Genomic DNA, 23649 nt, shown 5'->3' on the forward strand with positions numbered 1-23649 from the left:
ACCACTACCTCCTCGCTGACCTGGTTTCCTGACTGGGAGGTGGACGGACCCGTCTCAGAATAGTACATCCCCCTCCTCCAGCGCCAAATCCACCCCCAATCACATCCTCTCCCCCTTCTCTCTCTTCCCCCTAAACCTCCTCCCTCCACCTCTTCTCTAACTCCTCTGTATCCCCATTCTAGCTGCGGGGGCGTGTACAAGTGACAGGGAGTAATGTGGGCGGAATAATTAGCCTGAGGGGCCGTCGATGTGGGCAAAGAATTCCAGCACTTGGGCGTGAATAACAAGTGCAGAGGATGATGGGTGATGACATGGCCAGACAGGAAGAAGCAAGATTTACAGCCTGGAGGAAAGGGGGGACTGTATGGACAAAACAGTGGTATAGACGGCGATGAATCAGTCTGATACAATGGTATGTTAAAGGGGTTGTCCGGCGATAAAAAATTATTCACAGAATAACACACATTACAAAGTTATACAACTTTGTAATGTATGTTATGTCTGTGAATGGCCCCCTTCCCCGTGTTTCCCCCCACACACGCTAGACCCGGAAGTGTGGTGCATTATACTCACCGCATCTCGTGTCGTCCACGGTCTCCGATCGTCAGCAGTGACGTCTTCTTCGGGAGGCCGGCGGATCTTCCCGAGTGCCGGCCACCCTCTGCAGCGTCATCCGAAGCTCAGCCGCGATTGGCTGAGCATAACTGTGCTCAGCCAATCGCGGCTGATGACGCGGCCACGTCATCAGCTGCTCAGCCGCGATTGGCTGAGCACAGTTATGCTCAGCCAATCGCGGCTGAGCTTCGGATGACGCTGCAGAGGGCGGCCGGCACTCGGGAAGATCCGCTGGCCTCCCGAAGAAGACGTCACTGCTGAGGATCGGAGACCGTGGTCGGCACGTGACAGGTAATGTATAGCACACCACACTTCCGGGTACACGGGTGGGGGTGGTGGGACACGGGGAAGGGGGCCATTCACAGACATAACATACATTACAAAGTTGTATAACTTTGTAATGTGTGTTATTCTGTGAATAATTTTTTATCGCCGGACAACCCCTTTAAGTTCATAGCAAGCTAAGAATGAATAGTTTTTTTTAGCAAATGCTGGATAACCCCTTTAAGGTCCCTGATTTGGGGAGGCCAAGACATGGATTTAAACCTTTCTGTGTATAGTGATATATTATAAGGGCCATTAAATTGTTACGGGTGTTACATTCGGATAGCTTAAAATGTATAAATAAGTTAGAAGGACATATATTTTGTTTTTATGGTATATACAGATGCGTCTTAATGTATATTTTTAATTTATGTGGTTAAATTGCATTTTTTTTAATTAGCTGTTAAATAAAATGTTTAACTAGGTGTTACGGGTGTTACGAAAAAAAGACCTAAGAAAAGCTCCAAACTCTGTTAACTGGATAATAATTATACTTATATACTTATGTTTTTTTTTACTGGTTGAAGTTAAGATCCCATACTATAATATTAGATATTTATTTTTATTTAATAATTAAAATTTTGTTTACAAAAAAATATAATTAGACTGTTACGGGTGTTACATAAAATGTTACTGGTGTTACATAGTACAAATGTTTTCAGTCTCCTGTGATTTCTAAGGGTAAGGGTTAATTTTAGACACATTTAAGCCACATTCAAGCCCTTTTATATGTTTTTAAAATATTTAGGAGTGGGGAAATTTTTAGATGTTTAGATGTTTACTATAACTTGAAATTTTTACTGTTAAGGCAATACAAATCCCATTTACTGGGCCAGAAGGATAAAAAAATATAAGGATCTCTAAATTCTATGGGGCACTTATGACGCTTAATAACGAGGATAAACTCTCTAACTGTAATAAACTGTTATATACTCCTTTTGGTTAGAAATCTATGATATTATATCAGCCTTGGCCAAAAAGAGTTAAGACCCTGATCCGGCTTTAGCTGTGTGTTTTCTCAATCCCAGAGGTATCCCCCGCCAGCAGGAATAGTGGTCAGTAGAGATGAGCGAACCTGGAGCATGCTCGAGTCCATCCGAAACCGAACTTTCGGCATTTGATTAGCGGTGGCTGCTGAAGTTGGATAAAGCCCTAAGGCTATGTGGAAAACATGGATACAGTCATTGGCTGTATCCATGTTTTCCAGACAACCTTAGAGCTTTATCCAAGTTCAGCAGCCACCACTAATCAAATGCCGATAGTTGGGGTTCTGATGGACTCGAACCCGCTCATCTCTAGTGGTCAGTCATATAATATTGGCAGCTAGGTTACTATAGCAAAAACATGGAAACCTCCCTCCACTCCCAGACTCTTAGATTAGTCAATCACTTTAATCAAATGGAACTTTTTCATGCACAGAAAACTAAACATTATCCCTTAATTAAAGGGGTTATCCAGCACTACAAAAACATGGCCACTTTCTTCCAGTGACAGCCCTACTCTTGTCTCCAGTTGGGCGGGGTTTTGCTGCTCAATTCCATTGAAGTGAATGAAGCTTAATTGCAAACCACACCTGACCTGGAGACAAGAGTCGTGTTGCATTTTTATGACTTTCATTTCTAACTATTTTATGGTCAATATAAAGTTTATTTACTGTTTATTACACTTTTAAAGGAGTTGTCCAGCACTACAAAAACATGGCCACTTTCTTCCAGAGACAGCACCACTCTTGTCTCCAGTTTGGGTGGGGATTTGCTACTCACTTCCATTAAAGTGAATGGAGCTTAACTGCAAACCACACCTGAACTGGAAACAATAGACATGTTGTCACTAGAAGAAAGTGGCCATGTTTTTGTAGCACAGGATAACCTGTGTGACCTAATGTGACCTTATTTTTATTTTGAAACTTAATAAAAAAAAAAAGATAAAAGAAAAGAGTTAAACTAGTTTTAAACAGTTAAGGTGCCAACTTCAGGGTGCAACCTAAAATGGAATCTTAGCAAGCATAACCATCAATTTAGCATATCAAAAATGTTGTGGCACAAAACCATCACATTTTGCTTTAAAAATTGTAAATGACAACTGCTGAAAAGAATGGTGATTGTGTTAAATAAAAATATCCAGCCAATAACTAGCCTAACTGAAGTAGAATGGCTTCAAACATATGGATGTTTATGTTACGGGTGTTACTAGTGTGAATGGTAACTAGAGATGAGCGAACCTGATGGATTTCTAGTTCGTATGAACGGCATAGGCTGTATCCCAGTTTTCTGGGCGTTACTTAAGCTGTATCCACCCACTGCACGGAGTCGGCCGACAGCGGGAGTCAGATGCCGAGATTTCTGGTTCGTACGAACCAGAAATCCGGCAGGTTCGCTCATCTCTAATGGTAACACCCGTACAGTAAATGTGTAACACCCGTAACAATGGCAGTAGTACTAACCCCTTCAGCCTTCCTTCCAATGGCAGTATTAACCCCTTCAGAACCTCTTCCAGTAACAGTAGTACTAACCCCTTCAGCACCTCTTCCAGTGGCAGTAGTACTAACCCCTTCAGCTCCTCTTCCAGAGGCAGTATTATTAACCCCTTCAGCACCTCTTCCAGTGGCAGTAGTACTAACCCCTTCAGAACCTCTTCCAGTGGCAGTAGTACTAACCCCTTCAGCCCCTCTTCCAGAGGCAGTAGTATTAACCCCTTCAGCACCTCTTCCAGTGGCAGTAGTACTAACCCCTTCAGCCCCTCCTCCAATGGCAGCAGTACTAATCCCTTCAGCCTTTCTTCCAATGACAGTAGTACTTACCCCTTCAGCACCTCTTCCAGTGGTAGTAGTACTAACCCCTTCAGCTCCTCTTCCAGTGGCAGTAGTACTAACCCCTTCAGCACCTCTTCCAGTGGCAGTAGTACTAACCCCTTCAGCCCCTCTTCCGGTGGCAGTAGTACTAACCCCTTCAGCCCCTCTTCCAGTGGCAGTAGTATTAACCCCTTCAGCCCCTCTTCCAATGACAGTAGTACTTACCCCTTCAGCACCTCTTCCAGTGGCAGTAGTACTAACCCCTTCAGCTCCTCTTCCAGTGGCAGTAGTACTAACCCCTTCAGCACCTCTTCCAGTGGCAGTAGTACTAACCCCTTCAGCCCCTCTTCTGGTGGCAGTAGTACTAACCCCTTCAGCCCCTCTTCAAGTGGCAGTAGTATTAACCCCTTCAGCACCTCTTCCAGTGGCAGTAGTACTAACCCCTTCAGCCTTTTTTCCAATGGCAGTAGTACTAACTCCCACAGCACCTCTTCCAGTGGCAGTAATAATGACCTTTCAGCCCCTCTTCCAGGGGCAGTACTGAGAGAGTCTGGGAAAACACAGATACAGCTATAGTGGCCTTAGTGGAACACTCTAGTGTTTGAAGTGCACACTCTCTCACCTAAAGCCAACAGAGGAGTAGCGTCAGGCTTCTTCCTTTTTCTTCCGGTTTGTACATGCGAATTATAATAAAGCATGGTATGAGGCCATAGAGGGCACTTTGATACCAACTGCATAGGGCTTTGCTAAAGGCCTAAGTTCCTACATATGGTGTCTATAAGATTCTATGGGCCTATACTGAAACTTAGCATACTGTATAAAGTCTTTAGATCCATCATGAACTAAAAATGCTAAACAAGACCAGTGAGAGCCTCCATGTCGCTAAGTTTTAGCTATATTAGAAAAAAAAAAGTTTTATTTTATGACTTGTTTCTTAAAAGGAGTTCACTTTAAACTGTCATTGTGAAGACTAAATGATGTAGAATAAGAACCAGCAATATTGCTTATTATTCTACTTTGTTATGCCAAAGAGGGTCTAGAACGCGCTGTGACTAATACCATCTATCACCTATAATTACAGCTGGCAATTCCTAATTACAAAGTATTTATTTGCCTGAAACGTGCCTTTGAAAAACCCTTGTACAACAAATTGGTTAATAATTCTTTTTTTTCTCCCATTCGATGTGATTGTTTTTTGAATTACAGTCACTCCCCACTTGAAATGTTTTCCGAAAGGCAAATTCCTAAGATAAACTGGTATATCTCAGATAGAAGGGAGGCAGATAGCATGAAGAAACTGAGCTGTATCTCACCGCAGCTGCATTATTTTAAATAGAGCATAAATATACTGTTACACATACGTGTCATAATTATCCGTGATGAACGGCTATAGCTGATACACCAAGTAATTATCATTATGGAATGCAAAATTATACCAGCAAGAGTGTGGATCCAAGGGCAAAGCAGAACAGTGTAGGGCCTGTCAGGTCAGTTTCATTCATAATACTGCCATCTGCTGGCTTCCATGGGTTCAGGACTGTTAATGTCTTCTGCCATATATGATCAAAATTAATACCCAGTTCTGCAGGGGGGAAAAAAAGAAAATTTAGCAAACTTTACATGAACATCCGATTCAGCAACTCTTGAATATTACTATCCAGTTTTACTATGAAACAGCACATATATAAAAAAATTTTAAAGTTACCTAAAATGTTCTCAGATTTTTTCTTTACAAACACCCATCCTGTATGTAGCACTACAGAACCGAAATGCATGGATTAGATAAGGTAGCACACATACAATGTAAATAATAAAAAATACTAATAATTACAGATGAGCAAACTTACAGAAAGTTTAGATTTGCGTGAAACCAAACACTCAGCATTTGACTTCTGGTGGTTGGAAAATATGGATGCAGCCCTAGGGCTGTCTGTATACATGGATACGGCCTATGCATCCATCTACACCTCAAGAATTCATATACCGAGCGTTCAGGCTCACATGAACCCAAACTTACTGTAAACTCGTTCATCTCTACTAATAATCAGCTGAAGACGAAAGGTGACTTTGGCGCGTTTGGATGACTGTCTAAAGTGCATGGCGAACTCCTGATTCTCCATCAACAGATAATGTTGGGGAATAGAAAGGTTGGCTGGATTATAACCACCCAACTCTATTGTTCTGGGAGAGATTAGCCCTCCCTATAGACACATAAACCTTTGGCTGTGTTGAACGCTCATGTGTACAGGGAGGTCAGAAGAGATCAATGTTGGCCGAATGAACACTATACAGTTATTAAAAGTGTATAGACAGCTTAATAGAGAAGCCCTGTGAAAATTTTTATTAAAGTATTGTATTGCCCGCCAAAAGTTATACAAATTACCAATATACACTTATTACAGGAAATGCCTATAACCTCTTAAGGACGCATGACGTACTCGCACGTCATGCGCTCGTAAGAGGTGTTCAGAGCGGGGCAGCGCAGCGACCCCGCTATGAACTGCCACGGTTCCAGGTGCTCCTTGTAGCCCGGGACCGCGGGTATTAGCGGGCATGGTCCGATAGCCGTGCCCGCTAATACAGTCATCAGATGCAGATGTCATACATGACAGCTGCATCCGATTACTGGATTCAGCATTTCCCTGGTGTCTAGTGGGTGAGACAACGTCCCAGAGGAGCGATCTCCGTTACTGAAGCCAGCCAGGGACTGCTGCAAGATGGCGCCGTCCTCGGCTCGGCACTCGTTTGTTTTTCGGCTGCAGCAGCCGAAAGCAAACGAGTGCCGATCTCATTGAACTTTGCTGTATAACTATACAGCAAAGATCTCAATGAGAGATCAAAGTATATATACTAGAAGTCCCCCAGGGGGGCTTCTAGTATATGTGTAAAAAAAAAAAAAAGTATTGTTATTAGTAAAAAGCCCCCTCCCTTAATAAGTTTGAATCACCCCCCTTTTCTCAGGTTTTAAATAAAAGTAAATAAATAAATAAACATGTTTGCTATCGCCGCGTGCGTAATCGCCCGAAATATTAATTAATCACATTCCTGATCTCGCACGGTAAACGGCGTCAGCGCAAAAAAATCCCAAAGTGCAAAATTGCGCATTTTTGGTTGCATCAAATCCAGAAAAATGTAATAAAAAGCGATCAAAAAGTTGTATATGCGCAATCAAGGTACCGATAGAAAGATCACATCATGGCGCAAAAAATGACACCTGACAGCCCCATAGACCAAAGGATAAAAGTGTTATAAGCCTGGGAATGGAGCGATTTTAAGGAACGTATATTTGTTAACAATGTATACACCTACAAAGAAATACTGTACCCAGATGTAATATAATCACAAAAAGATATTTTATTGATCACGAACAAAAATAAATATAAAACTGCAATAAAATCGCAAAATGAATCAGAACAGATGATTACAGAAAACACATGGGTAAAGTGCATATACTAAAGTTCCGGCATATAACAAGAATGTGCAAAAATGCAAGTGCTACAAATAAAGCGCCTGGCACAATAAATAATTAAAGGGGTAGTGCGGCGGTAAACAATTATTCACAGAATAACACACATTACAAATTTATACAACTTTGTAATGTATGTTATGTCTGTCAATGGCCCCCTTCCCCGTGTCCCACCACCCCCACCCGTGTACCCGGAAGTGTGGTGCGCTATACTCACCTGTCACGTGCCGACTCGTCTCAGATCTTCAGTCAGCGATGTTGTCTTCGGCCGAATCCCTCCGAGTGTCCTGAGTGCCGGCCGCCCTCTGCCGCGTCATCGGCTGCTCAGCCGCGATTGGCTGAGCCAAACTGTGCTCAGCCAATCGCGGCTGAGCATCTGGTGACGCTGAAGAGGGTGGCCGGCACTCAGGACGCTCGGAGGGATTCGGCCGGGCCGATTTTTTGCACTTTGCACTTTACAACCATGTGCATAATTTGACACATGGTTACACAATTCTTGTTGAGTATTTTTATACATATTATTTATTTGTTATTAGGGTATTCACAAGCACTGAGAATATCGGGGTAGAATATCGGCTATTACATTTTTTATTTGTTAACAATGGTTTGAATTTTTTACAGGCCATCAGATAAAATAAAAGTTATACATGTTATATATCGTTTTAATCGTAACGACTTGAGGAACATGCATAACAAGTCAGGTTACCCCAGGGCGAATGGCTTAAAAACACAATCCCCCCAAATAAAAGAAATGCGTTTTTTAATTTCACTTTGAATTTTTTTCTGGTTTCGCAGTGTACTTTATGCAAAAATTCAGCCTGTCATTGCAAAGTACAATTAGTCACGCAAAAAATAAGGGCTCATGTGGGTTTCTAGGTGGAAAAATGGAAGTGCTATGGCCTTTTAAACACAAGAAGGAAAAAACGAAAACGCAAAAACGAAAAGTGGCCCACGTCCTTAAAGGGTAAAGTGCTTTTTTCCCACAGGGCACTGGAGGGACAATGAGCATCCCTCTGCCATCATCCTCTCCAGCAGCCACAGCCCACACAGCTCTGGAAGTCGGGTCGTGACATCACCATGTTATCCAGGAAGTGAAGCCTTGATGTAGTAGTAAGTGCAGGGAAAAAAGCACTTTGTGCATTTCCTGTAAAAAGTGTATATTGGTGATTTGTATAACTTTTAAGGGGCAATACAATAATTTAATAAAATGTTTGCCAGACTTCTCCTTTAAGGGTGGTACTACATGGGCAGACTGCTGCCCCATGCAAGCACTAATCAGGTGCTCGGTTATCATGCTGGTAGGGCTGCATGAACAACTACTGGATCCTTTACATGGTCCTGTACTTCTATCATTCCTCAGTAGCACATCCTTTAATACACAGGGGGACGTGCGGCTTAAGAATAAAAAAAAAATTGACAGCAAAACCATGCAATCAGACGACATGAATTGTAAATCACTGGGCCTATTACAGGGTTGGTCAGGATCATGTGCCAAAGTTTTTGCACTTTGCACTTTTTCCAGCAAAGCACATTTGTTTCCCAATAAACCACAACCCTTTCACAGACAAGGTGCAAAAGTATAGAACACAAAATGTGGTCCAAGGCCTGTAAGCCAGTTTTCTTCTATTGAAATTAAATCCATCAGAAAAACCTCTGTACATCTTCATATGAAATCAGAAGTACAAAGTTCATGCATCTCTATGGAAGCTTTATTATTACTAAAGACAGAAAGAAAAGATATGCATGGGCTCTAAAGTAAAACTTTTTTTTCCATGTCTAGCCAAATAAAATATGACATAGACAGAATGGAGCGACTGCACATCCCACCTATGGCTGATACTAGTGTCGCTAGGCCTATTTTAAAAACCAACGCCAGAATGTTGGTATATAATTTGATCAAACCATATTGCCCTGTGTACCACGTGCAGGTCCCCTGGTTCAAATAAAATTTGGCAGTATCAGCGCACCTTTCCCTCTCCCTGCACATCTGATATGATTTACCAATACACTGCCAATGGTAGGTGACGTCTCTTCTGTCTCTATGTTGCCGCACATGTCATTATTGTGCGGCAATGAATAAGCACCACAATTAAGATGCTGCCTCCCTACACTACTGCCCTGCTATTCCATGGAGTGTACAAGTTGTAAAAGCCCATTATATATGGTCATTAGTTTTAGGGTTTTCACTTTTCTACTTGTGTTTCAATATCTGGCAGTATGTCTGATGCAGTGAAATGTTGCTCATAGTGACAGCATAGAAAGTGTGTGTGTGTGCGCCCAAATTCTGGTGCTATAAGACAGATCGGACAAAATACATTTTTTTTTATGCAAAAAGGGTTGGGGCTTTATGAAAAGTGGGTATTGGTTTGAAGTAAAATTGGGGTGAGGATGTACATGTGCCAAAAAGCACCGCTTTTTGGTGCATATTTTTAACTTAAAGTATAATAAAGTGTTCTAAAACTTAGACCAGACAGTTTTAAAGGTATGCCCGATTTTTCAACATCCTGAGTCTGGATGGCACACTCTTAGGCTATGTTCACACAACATATATTTTGAAATAATCACGGCCGTTGTCGCAAATTGCAACACCGGCTGTGATTAATTCACAATATACATTGCATTAAAAGTCAATGGAATCCCGGCCGGGGTGTATACACATAGCATACACTCCATCCCGGGATTCCAAGCGGGCGCATGAAAAAATTACATGTCAATTTTTTGCGGCCGATATTCATTGAGTAGCGGCAGCACAACACTAACAGTTCACACAATGGAAAGCGCAGCTCCGGACAGACTTTGCATTGTGTGATATGGTGAATTATGATGCAGGCATACCCAAATGCGCCCGCATCTCAATTCAACAAAAATGAAGTTCATCCGGTCGCTACCGCAATACCGGCTGGGGATGAACTTCACTGACACAGCTGGGTCACAGAACGGCCGGTGTCCTACTGTGTGTGAACCCGACCTTAGACTGTCTACATAAAATTGTCTAACCCAATTTAATGTGAACATGAGTAACTATAGGATGCCCATGAGGATTTTAGCCTGGGTCACCAACCTAGGAACTGCTCCACTTACACGCAGCGCTGTCCTGGTTTAGTTAGTGACTGGGTGAATGGGCAATTGCAGGGAAGATGCATCACCAGGAAACAGGAAGTGTCATTGACGAGCAGGTGTGGGGGCTTGAGGTAGGTGAGTATAGCTTGTTTGTTTTTTTTTTGTTTTTTTATTTATACCTTCAATCATATATATTTATTTTCATTTACTTTAAATCTGCTATTCCTGAATTTCTAAACTCATTAAGATGAAATAAAAGGTTAGGAACAAAAAAGGTCATATCTGTTGCACTGTAGTGTTAAATAGTTTCTGCACAACTGATACATTCAGTGAACACTATATTTTATACTTACTTATTATTTCTTAAATCCATTGTATAGTCTACATGTGCACAGCCATACAATCCTAAGGGAATTTCTAAATGTGAAGGACAGCAGGTGGATATAACACGTTGGACAGGCCTACAATGCAGAGTACTATCATTGACCTGGTTTTAGCCTACACCATAATTGTCATGCTACTCCTATCACTGGCTGCAAACTAGACATATAACATTGCCTGTTATCTGGAGGGTAAATAGAAGTCACAGGGTCTCATATCAAAGCTTGCATCTTTATCTACCCAGTCAAGTATGTCCAATCTGAAGCAAAATAATGATAGTGAATGGAGGAGAAACTGATCTTCTGCACTGTCTGCTGCAGGTTCTATGTATATAGCTATAATAAAAAAGTGATATACCTTAGGGAAGAAATTCATATTGCGTACGTACACGTGGCGGTCTATGTCACCAATACTACTTAATTCTGTGCACAGACAGCTCCAGTGGTTTATGGCTTGTTGTTTCTGTCTATATTTTATGTAGCAGACTAATATAGCTTATCAGCCACTTGCAGGATAAAATGTTTTAAGCGGTTACTATTGCAGGGTAGCAGGCACTGTTATTCACAATCATATATACTGGTCCGACTTCTGAAGGAAAATGCTAAGCAATGGGTTAATGGGAATGCGCTTGCTACTAAGTTGTGACAGGCGCAGCATGAAGAGAACCTTCTAAGTAGCTTTGAGATCTGGCTCCCTCCTGGCCATGTAGAAGCATTTAAAAAAAGCACTTTACTTAAAGAGATCCTATATATTTCTTTTAGGATTGCCCATAAATGCCAAGTTAATACAAATATTCATACATATTAAACATTCATGTAAATCCCAGAGAGTGATCATTACCTTCCAGCAAAGGCGGTTCATCGTCAAAACTGTCACTTGTCTGGAAATTATATGACGGGTATGACGGCTCTTCATACACATATCCTGCTTGATCCAGAGGGGAGGAAATCATTCCAGATTGCATAAATTCTGCTTTTCTTGTTCTGTGCAGCAAAAGAAACTAAGTGCAGCTGAATCAATATAAACCTTTTTGAACAGCATGATGTGGAAGTGCTATATGCAAACACACAATGCAGTGACATTTCCCATCTATACAAGGAAGTTTTATAAACCAAGGCAGAAAGGTTTGCAGGGTGTAATATTTAGCTCAAAGAGAACTCCAGGGAGGGCAGGAGTTGGTGGGAACATAATGAGGTAATACTTACCCATCTTGGAGCCCCCGTTGCAGCAGCAACACCACTGGTCACAGTTAGGGTGGTATTATGGTGCGCTTACACAGGCAGATTTATCTGACAGATTTTGGAAGCCAAAGCCAGGAATGGATTTGAAAAGAGGAGAAATCTTAGTCTTTCCTTTATGACCGCTTCCCTGTTTATGGTCTGTTCCTGGCTTTGGCTTCAAAAATCTGTCAGATAAACCTGCCTGTTTAAACGCACCATTACACGGGACAATTCTCCGGCGATTAATGATAAACGATCTCAAACAACCGCTATGGAGAACGATCTTAATCATCCACCCTATTAAACAGGACGATGATCGTTACTTTGTCGTTCTTGCGCTCGTCCTTTCCTGGCTGATAGACCAGGGGACGAGTGAACGACATGTTATTACACTAAACAATATTTGAATGATTTGTGAATGATTAACAATAAAAATAGGCCAAGATTCTATCAAACGATCAACAATTTCTCGTTGGTCGTTTAATCATTGCCTGCTATTACAATAATGATTATCGTTCAAACCCGAACGATCTAACAATTTTTCGAACGATAATTGTCCCGTGTGATGAGCGAACATGTTCGTACAAACATGACGCTAATTGTTCGTGTTGGCCGATAATGAACAGTTTGTTCGATGATCGGAATGGTTATAATGATCATATTCGAACATATTCAAACATGCGAACCTTTATCTTGCGATGTATGCACTGCGTAAGTTTCCTCCCACCAATTTGAAAGAGCCAAGCAACGTGTGGGAAAGGAAGAGCACATCAGGTAATGTAGTAGCCATGTTCACTACTGGCATTACTGTGATTGAATGTACCATTAGCATCATTATGTATGTTACGTACATGCTATAAAAATGCGACTCTGAGGCAAATTTTTATCAGTCTTTCCAGATTCTTGTGCTGTTCAGTAGGGAGAATAAAATGAGCAGGGACAGCATTTGACTTCAGTTAGGCAGCAATATTCACAGTGGTAGTTAGTCAGTGTATGGCTATGTTCACACAACGTTTAACAGCGTCCGTTGCATAGCTAAACAGCCGGCCACCGGGCTGCACTCAGCCCGTTCCTGCAGCCGACACCTCCATATCGGCTGCAGAAACGTTCTTTATTCACAATTCATTTGCGGGCATCGGCGGCTGTGCCCGCAAATCAATTAGCCATTCACTTCAATGCAATGTGCGGCCACGCTGCACATTGCGTTGTGTGAACAGCTGATGTTTCCGGACGCTATTCAGTGAACAGGCTGGCACATTATTCTAACACCCGTTTTAAACATCGGGCGTTAGAATAACGATATGAGAACACAGCGGACGGCATTGCATTGACTTCAATGCAATGCCGCCCCTGCAGTAAAGAACGGACGCTGAGGCAATTGCAATCAGCGTCCGGGCTTTACTAAAAAATAACGTTGTGTGAATATAGCCTATGGAGGGAGAGCTGACCGAGTAGGGCTTAGAACGTTGTGAAATTGTCAGTGTAGGGAGGGTGACAGCGTTGTAGCACTATAAGGATTCATTTCTTAACACTGTAGTGACCAGACTTCCTCTGTGAAAAAAAAATATATATATTCCCCTTCATTAAAGGAGAAGTCCGGTGAAAATTTTTATTAAAGTATTGTATTGCCCCCCCCCAAAAGTTATACAAATCACCAATATATCCTTATTACGGGAAATGCACATAAAGTGTTTTTTTTCCCTGCACTTACCACTGCATCAAGGCTTCACCTTCTGGATAAAATGGTGATGTCACGACCCGACTCCCAGAGCTGTGCGAGCTGTGGCTGCTGGAGAGGATGATGGCAGAGGGACACTGAGGGACACAGGGCACTGGAGAGACACTGAGCATCCCTCTGCCATCATCCTCTCCAGCAGCCACAGCCCGCACAGCTCTGGGAGTCGGGTAGTGACATTACCATTTTATCCAGGAAGTGAAGCCTTGATGCAGTAGGAAGTGCAGGGAAAAGAAAGCATTTTATATGCATTTCCCATAAAAAGTGTATATTGGTAATTTGTATAATTTTGGGGGGGCAATACAATGTATCATCAGTACATTCGCTTTAAGATTTTCACATGGATTAGAATCAATGGAGCCACATAATAGAGGGGCTTCCCCGTGCCGGCGTTGTTCTATCCATGTGAAAATCTTAAAGTTATTGTACTGATGGTCTGGCTCTGCTGTGTGCCAGTGATTGCCAGTATATACGTAAATGATCAGCACCTTGAATTGCTCCACTATTACGTATTTTATGCTTTGCACCTGATAATCTTTACGCATGTGCACAGACCGAAATGTACGCTTCTACTGTACATTTATTTGTTCGTAAATGTTTAACGAACACGAACCGGTCACGATTATTTTTTTTTTTATGTTCACGTTTGGGATCTTCTGTATCTGCCAGTCTCATGACGTCACGGCCTTCTCAGAAATGTCTGCTGAGCCAATCAGTGACAGAAGCAGGACACGTCTGAAGTCACTGACTCCTATATTATGGATTTTAGCAATTCTCTGAATAATCAGGGCTGTTTTATAGCAATTTCCCACTGAATAATTGGGGGGCCTTTTTTTTATTACTTAATCAGGTGAGAGCTTGTTTGTTTGCAGAAAACATATTTTTGGCACCATTTTGTTATTCAAATAACTTTTGTTATTTTGTTGCTTTATTTTATTATTTGGATTGTGTACATTTTTAAATAACTTATGGATTTTGTTGTTTTATTTTATTATTTGGATTTTGGACATTTCAGCCAATTATTGTCTGTACAACACATATTCTTCTAGGGCAGAACCTTCTATGGAGCCTATAGACAGAGAACCTGCACCAGTCTGTAGTAAAGGAGCCTCATAAGTTTTGTGCACTGACATACAGGCTCTTTGCTGCTGTGTATTAGTACGTATAATGTGTTTGTGCCCAAAATATTAGGCACACATGGACAATCGTGCAGGATCAATAAGTTAAGAGGTGCTGCTTTTTGTCCACATCAAGCAACACTCTTCTCCGGAGCGGAGTCTAGTATTGCAGCTCAACACTATTTAAGCAAAGGGACTGAATTGCAATACAAGGCAGACCTACACAGTAATGAAAATAATAAGAGGACCCTTATCTAAACTCAAAAAGCTCATTTAAATAATAATAATAATAACAAAACAATCATCAAAGGGCTCAGCATGGCACTATGTAAAAGGGGTATTCATACTCAAAATGATATAGTTACTGTGTTGGTAACAATAGTTATATTTAAAGTTCTCCATAATGGCACATTGTTCCAGAATTCATCTTCTGATGTTATATTAATATGGCAGATTATATAAGGGGTTATGACTGAGGTTCTATTGCAGTGAATTCTATTGAAAAAGTTTCATTATGATGGAAGTTTATATGACATGACAGAAAGAAGTTACACGTTTCACCTATTAACCTATTAACCTACCTTTAATTTTAGACAGTATATCACTTTCAGAATTGGTAGATCCTCTACTCACCTATTCTCCCCATACATGCTACTTTGCCCAGTAACATAGAGTCCTTGATCAGTATCTTCAATAACATAATCGGATTGATAAAAATCGGAATCAAACTGATCCATAGAGTCTTCAAATTTTTCTGTTTCTTGACTTAACTGTACAAGAAAAGGTAGAGATTAAAGCAAGACCCTTAAGGCCTCAGTGCCAGATGTAAAAGAACTTTCCAATTTTGTATAAAGAAAGTGTAAGGGTGTATTCATTCATTCTTGTTTTTTAATTGTAGTTATTAACTACAAACCCAGTAACAGATCATAAATGAGAGACACATATAAAGGAAAGACCAGTAAAAGGGGTTTCTAGTGCTACAAAACTGATAGGTGATCTTTATAATAGGCGAGCCGTATCAAATTAGTACATACATTTAGATAATTATGTATCTGGAAACACAGAACAATCAAGCTTTGGGCTGGGTTCACACACAGTATATTTCAGGCAGTATTTGAACTTCAAAGTGCTTTTTCATGATAAAAATGCATCTAATAAACCCAATTACAAAGTTTCTTAAAATTGCCTGTACTATTGATTTCTGCAAAAGAATGTTTAATGACAGTGACACTTTAAGTTTTAGACTAATATATGAAATGCCAGGTTCAGGCCTTAGTTACACGTTTCGTAGTGCACCCATAATTGCAGATCCCCAATTATGGACAGCCAGGGGTGGATTAACTTTACCATAGGCCCTGGGCTGTTCACCAAGCCTGTTCCCCCACCCCACTGTAACTATGGTAGCACTAGCGTGGTGTTCATGGTACAGGATAGATAATGTCATGATGTCCTGATTTGTGCAAAATTGCAGTTAAAAAAAAAGCTGCTTTATTTTGCAAATCATGGAGGAACTGCAGCCAGGAGACAGTACGCCACTGAAAGTAGAAGTCTGTTTGGGTGGCCATGGGCCCCCTAGGGGCTCAGGGCCCGAGCTACCGCCTGAAACTGACCTGTTATAATCCGCTACTGAGGACAGCGCTACGGACCCATTCATTTCAGTGGCTCTATTCACATGTCCATACGTGTTATGGGCATGATCCTTGCTGCAGAAAATGGGCAGGTCCCAGTACAGTCCTGTAATTGTGGAACAGATCACTAGTATCTATAGGATAGGTTGGTGGATTGCGGACGTGTTAATGCAGTTCGCCATTGCTGCGCCTGTAATTGCGTACCCACAATTACAGGTACACTACGGAACGCGTGAATGAGCCTTAGTAAATCGTTCTCTCAGTTTTCTCAGAAATTCCACATGACTGTAACCAGGAAACCTGTTGCCACTTCATGCCTACAATGGTTAGGGCATTATGGACCTCTTTACCATGTGTGCACATGTGTGGGTTATTCAGTACAGTGTATAAACACTGTAATATTCCAATGCTGCACCATAGTATGTTATTTCTATAGTAGGATTCTCTATTGTAACAAGGAATCCGGTGGGGCTTGGTTATTTTGCATAAAATCTGTGTCTATTGACATTGCAATGGGTTAAATCTGTAATAAAAATCTGCATTAGGCCCTGAAATTCTATGAATGGGGTTTTGAAAACTCCATTCACATGTACTGCACTGCACTGCAATTCGGCACCATCTGCATTCACCCTTAAGGGAAAGAAAGATAATCAAAACAAAGTAAGATCAGAAGTCAGCAAAAAACTAAAAGAGTTGTCACAGACATTTGCTGACAAAGTAGCAATGCAATCGCACTCTTCTGTAAGTTAACCTCAATGACTAGATGATTCATACTTCTCAAAAAGTGATTTCCAATGTCGATTACTAGAATATTTCAAGTGCATGACTGTAGTGATATGAAAGGCCAGAGCATTAGAAAGTAGAAGACGTGCCTGATTTATTAGAAAGCATGGGGATCTTACACAAGAACACATCCAACACTGCAGCAGAGCCTGTTAGTACAGGGGGAAGCAGCAGAAGAGAGGGATAAAAGAAGCTTTTATTGCCTTTTACATGGCACATACCTTAAATTAATGTGAGTGTACAGAGACACAACAGTTGTTTATCAGCGGGGATGAGGATCCCGGAGCTATTTATACTCCGCTATATTCGGGTTGTCCTTCAGCCAAGAGGATCATCTGGTTGCAGGGTGACCAATTTGGATACATGATTATCATACTAATAATAATAACAATCATGTGGGCACAGGGGGGCAGCCATTTACATACCACCTGATAGATCTAGAAAGCTTAAAGCAGTTTTCTCATCAGAGACAGTCACTTCAAAATATAGCCCTCCCGTATGAACTGTAAAACAAGCACACATTGAGGAGTCTGACAGAAATCTATTCTCTTCATTCCAACTCATAGGAGGGGTTCTTAAATGGTGCACCTCTCTATGCACTAATAACACTGTGGGGGAGATTTATCAAAGGGTGTACAATATAGACTAGTGTAAACTGCCCACAACAGCCAATCACAGCAGTGTATAATTTACACCCTTTGATAAATCTGGGCCTATGTGTGTCGCTGTTTTGTAACTCTGTAACAGTATGACTATAACAGGACAAGTTTTCAGCCTCTAAATTTAGATTCATTGACAGTGAGGAAATTTCTTTCAAATGGTGAGAAATTAACCATTATTTGCATAAAGCTGTAAAATCCCTGCAAATTAAAGTGTACCTAAAGTTCAGAGAAAAAAAAAACTTTGCATGCCTCATTTGACTGGTGAGGGGCTAAGACCCCCACTGCTAAAAGGAAAAGGCAGAAATGCTTGGCTGAGTGCTGTGCTCCTTCTTTTCCACTCTCCTCGAGAAGCCAAGCATGAGGTATACAGCGACAATGGAAATCAAGTGCTCTGTGTTTAGTACCTGCATATCAGCTCGTAAGTCCTAAGTATAGAGAATGGCAAGCTGAGATCGGAACACCCCTTTAAACCAATGACTTTTACCAGAAACCGATGACAACTGATGTATTTTTGTCATCAGGCGTCCTGACATCCATCAATTATTGGAAATGACGGATGGAGGAATGCTGCAAGATGTATTCGTCCATCCTTCATGTCTGACGTCTAGATTGAAGTGGCGGATAGTTTGAACTGTCCCATTCAAATTAAGGGTACACACACAGCAGATACGCAGCAGATTTGATGGTGCAGATTTGATGCTGTGTTCAGTTATTTAGATCTAATCTGCTGCGAGTTTGCTGCGTATCGCAGCAGTAAATATGTTGCATATACGGTGTGTGGGTTTATACCCTAAAAGGATCAGTTCAAACATCAGTTTCCCACCAGTGCTTTGCTACTGAGTCAGAGGAGAAATGAGTCTGAGGTTATGTGCAATGAAAAATGAAAAGAAATGCCACGTTTCACTGCTAGCACGGGCTCACACTCCAACAGGTGCAGGAAACTTGAGCAAATGAAAAGAAAGTCCAGCTTGCAGGAAACGATGAATTCAATAAAGTTTATTCATATCCACTGTACAGTGTGCACATCACAATACTACCCCTAGATAAAGCTGGACTTTCTTTTCATTTGACCTGAGGGTATGTGCACACTGAGGAATTTCAAGCAGAAAATCTTCTTTTTTAATTCCTCACCTATTCATCTCTGGCAGAATAGGGGCAGAATTTGAGCAGAATTAAAGTAGAATTTAAGCCCCCATTGACATCTAGAGGATTTCTCTAGCAGCATTCGCCCAAAAAATTGACATGTCAATTCTCTAGGCAGAAAACGGATCTGAAATTCTGAAGTGTGAACAACAGAGCGGAAATTCCATTGCACACAAAGTGGCATTGCTCTGTTCATATTTTACAGGAGGAATTGCAAGCAAAAATTAAGAGCAGGTTCCTCTTCAATTCCTCGCCTATTCCTCAGTGTGCACATATCTTGACTGTCGGAAACATGTGAAGAGGGTCAAACAGAAACTTCCATTACATATTAGATGTTTTTTAACCAAATTTTATTAAACCGCAGGCTCTTGAGTTCTTCTTGTCAGGAGGGAAACATGTATTCTCTCTTTTCCATGTTACAAACACCTATACCCAATTGCTCAGCATCTGTACCTAACATTCTATTAGTATAATCAGCAGTCGGATTGCCTTCAATGCTCTGCACACATTTGGTAGCAACCTGCCTAGAATCTGCCTCAGACCTTAAACTCACTATTATTAGGGTGCATTCACACCTACAGGATCCACAGCAGATCTGCAGCAGATCCGCAGCAGATTTGATGGGCAGATTTGATGCTGTGTTCAGTTATTTAACTGAAATCTGCTGCGGATCCGCTGCGGATCTGCAGCAGAAAATACGCTGCGGATCCGGTAAGTGTGAACGTACCCTAAAAAGACTGCAAAGGTATATCGGCTTTCAAGATCCCTACAGTACCATTCCATTTGTGCTATTTTATTTCCAACCCTTCCAATGATTTCCATAGAAATATTAACAGCAATAGGGCTTGGAAGGGGACTGAGACCTGATTCTACTGTGTGACATAATGCGGTGGCTGGGTTCTGCCTCTTATACATTTTTTTTAAACAGTGAAAACTAAAATGGTTTACCTTGTTTTTTTCTGTTTCCCCCACTCGGCTTGTTGTGGAGTGAGCCAGGCTACAGACTGCCAATGTTCCTTTCTTGTATATGCAAAGAGAAAAAATAACACAAACAGCACTGCATGTGCAGGTCAAAACACACTTTGGAGAAACATGCATATGTGTGCAAATGCACGCTCACCTGAGTGGTTCGTACACAATAAGGCACGACTCTAATAAGCGCTCTGGATCAACGGGGGATGCTGCCTCCCACCTTCCGATTCTCCAAAGTGGATCCTCGGTGTCAATCACAATAGTGGTAAAAGGAAGAGGTTGGTGGGATTTGTCTGGCGCAAACACCCCTTTTGGAACACCGGCCACGTTCCCCTGTTCCTTCTCTGAATGAAGAGAACTCCTGGCACTGGTGTGAAGTCAAATTCAGGCTTTTAATTGATGCAACGCATTTTGAGGGTGCAATGTCATCTTCATCAGGCCTGAGGGGATTTGTACTGCTGGATAACCCCTTTAAAGGGAGCAGGCAGCCTAATTTAAAGGCATCATATTTTAAAACAAAATCAGCTGACTGGATTGACTTATACTGTAGTGGGTATAGATTTAATAGAGCTAGTAATTTAAGTAAGTTAAACTTAAATTCTGGATATAGGTGTTCAGTGGGCAGTCCTAAACAGTGACTGACTGTATATGCACAACCATGCAAGGAAGACTGACAGTTGTTAATCATCAAGTAGGACCGCTCACTGGACTCCTAAACCTAGATTGAGAAGTGGTTTAGATGAATAAATTACTAATCATACTGGTTCTTTTCCCACAAATATGTAAATCAATCTGCCCAGCTCCTCCAGTTCTATAACATGCTGTCCACAGAAAGGACTATGCTTGTCAATGTGACAGGTTCCCTTTAAGCTCCACTTTCTATGCCGCCTCTGTGAGAGCTGAAGAGGCAGCTACTGCATTATGGTTAACCAGCAATAGACGATAGTAATAGACCATTCAATCATCCCTTTCTATACAGCCTCAACGTTAGAAGCTCTATGGCTAAAGTAACACATGTAGGAGAAGAAGGTTGTAACAAATAACAAATGTCCTTCTACTTTTATTTGGTGCAATAATTGTTGTATATATCACTATGATGACAAGAGCAAAGTGCATGAGCCTTCACACTGCATCATGTGAGATAGCAGGAGAGACAAATGGAATCCTCTCTACCATGACAACAAATATCCGACATCCCATAAGATCACCATATGAATTATGGCTCTCCATCATGTCTCCACGGCACTCCACACCTTTATTTCAGAACACATCAGCTATCACCTAAGATTAAAAATATAAACTGTCGTATACATCAGACGTCAAGCCTATATCTTTACCTTCTATCTATAGACGGATTACATTAACCTGATGGAACAGCGCCTGCCTACAGATGCGGAGGAGGCCTCTGCCTTTAACTCGACTCCTCATCCGTTAGTAATTGAATGAGCAACTACAATTTTCCCTGTGATTAAATATTTATAAAGCCAAGTGAAAGGTGATGTTTTATGAGGTAACAAAAATTGCTTCTCCTAAATAATATCCCATAATAATTCAGGCACTAGTCGTGCCAGTCTGGATCTGGCTGTAAGATGCCCTGATTTATCATCTCTTGCCGGCTAATATTTCATGAAGAGCCTTCCTTGGTTATTTACAGCCACAATATGAATGTATTACTTTGCGGAGAGAAATATATGACGAACACCCTACTACTTATATTTCACATCATATTCCCAGCATTTGACCTGTGTTTCTTTACTTCCATGTGGCATAACTACTCATACAGATATGAGAATGAAAACTTTCATACCTTTAACCTAGTTGACTTCTAACTCTAAAATTCTGCCGTACATTTTAAGAATATCCGGGAATTAAAGCATTCTCCTGACCCCAAAAATCTATGTTGTGGTTGAAAATGGTAAAATAAAATTTAAATTTTACTGATTCCCACTCTTATTTACCAGGGTCCCCCACTAGTTTCTATTACAGAAAGCAAGAGGCCTCGAAGGGTATAGGGCACTGCCCCTATTTTAAAATGTATGTATAGTAAAGTTAACGAGTCCCTGGCACGGCGCACAGTCCATTTGCCATTAGACGTTTGAGTATCCATGGAGACAACCGGGCATGGTCGGTAATGTGCACAACCCCAATTGGACCAGTCACATAAAGTACTGATACAGTATGTGGTTGACGCCATGAACACCTGAACTTGTGGCTGCAAATGGTTTGTATTCTGTACCAGGCCCAGACTTTGTGACAAGGACACTTTAAGGCTATGTTCCCACATATTTTTGCTCAGTATTTTTCAACTAAAACTAGGAGTGAATTGCAAACACAGAAAGGCTATGTTCACACACTGTTGATATGAGTGGATGGCCGACATTTAATGGCAAATAACCGCCATTTTTTTTTTTAAAAACAATGGCGGTTGTTTTAAAATAATAATTATTTGCTGTTAAATGACAACCATCCACTCAATTTTAGCAGTGTTGCAAAATACTGACCAAAATACTGAGCAAAAATACTGTGTGGGAACATAGCCTAAGGCCTTATTCACACGCTCAGTAATATTTTCTAGTCCTGAAACAACCCGCTAAAAATTACGGATTGGACATCCGTAGTACATCCGTATTGCATATGTATTTCAGTAAATCCGTTTTTACTACTGACTGCTTTATACAAGTTAATAAAGTTGAATAGGTTAAAAAAAAATAGCACCAGTTTGCCCAACCCCTAAAATGAGTCACATGATCGCTTGTCAACCTGTGGTTGCTTAAAAACAGAACCTTGTGACCTATGAGTCATCCGTATTTTTTTTAACGGGAATACGGAAATACGGATGTCAAACATGTTGCAATCCGTAAACAATTGATTTCAATGAGGGGATTTATAAAAAAAATCTGGGCCCGCACTAGGACATGTCCTTTTTTTTTCGCCATTGATTTTCATCCGTTTCATCTACTGATAGTGTGAATAGCCCAATAGATATCAATGTGCACTAACTGAGATACGGAAATACGGATCCGTAAATTATGTGACGTGTGAATAAGGCCTAAAAGTATAGAAAATCCACTACATATGTTTGAAACCCAACCCTTTACTTGTCACTTCTATTTTGCCTTGATCAAATCTGCATTGAAAAAAAAATCTACATATTTGTTCACAATATGAACTACAGTGCAGAATACCACTGAAAACAATGGGGTGCAGATTTTTTGCTGTTTTCATGCAGATTCCAATGCAAAATCCACTTCAGAATCAGCATGAAAAACTCATTATAAACAAACCTGTTATCAATTTCATGCTGAATCATGCTGGCCTTGATTGATGCATCTTTTCCTATATCCAACCAGTGAGAGGTCTATCAATCAAGGCTGGTATAGCAGATCAACATGTGGATTACCCCCCATTTTAATTCAGTGGAGCTAATCCATACTTTGTCCATGCAGAATTCATAGAAATAATAAAAAACACTGTGGATTTTTCTTCTGGACCAGGTCAATGGAGTATAATATACTGTTAAATCAGTCCATTCTGTCAGGATTAAAGCAGAGATGCAAATGGGTGAACATGGCCTAAGAAAGAAGAATCTGAAGAAGAAGAAAAGTCAATGTATTTGTATTTTTTATTGTATCTGTAAATGTCATGTATATAGACAAGACTATAGGGAACTAAAAGTGACAGGTATAAGTTTCCTTACAGATGTAATGGGGACGGTTTGCATAATAAAAGGAGTGTATGTGTTTATGTCTTT

General features: G+C 40.9%; 1 protein-coding gene across 2 annotated transcripts in view; it reads right to left on the reverse strand.

The window, feature by feature from the left end:
- YIPF7 (Yip1 domain family member 7) overlaps positions 1-17476 on the reverse strand; it is a 61525-nt gene extending 44049 nt beyond the window's left edge. Inside the window, exons 1-5 of one of the 2 annotated variants that reach the window (XM_069976510.1) lie at positions 17343-17476; positions 15344-15480; positions 11478-11620; positions 5436-5486; positions 5167-5312 (exon numbers count right to left, since the gene is read on the reverse strand). In XM_069976510.1, coding sequence (XP_069832611.1) covers positions 5167-5312; positions 5436-5486; positions 11478-11620; positions 15344-15447 — 444 coding nt within the window. In that variant the 5' untranslated portion in view covers positions 15448-15480; positions 17343-17476. The remainder of the gene's footprint in view (positions 1-5166; positions 5313-5435; positions 5487-11477; positions 11621-15343; positions 15481-17342) is intronic. The other variant, XM_069976511.1, reaches the window with a different exon arrangement.
- Positions 17477-23649: the final 6173 nt, after the last annotated feature.

The sequence above is a fragment of the Dendropsophus ebraccatus genome, chromosome 7, assembly GCF_027789765.1.
Source record: "Dendropsophus ebraccatus isolate aDenEbr1 chromosome 7, aDenEbr1.pat, whole genome shotgun sequence".
NCBI lineage: Eukaryota > Metazoa > Chordata > Amphibia > Anura > Hylidae > Dendropsophus > Dendropsophus ebraccatus.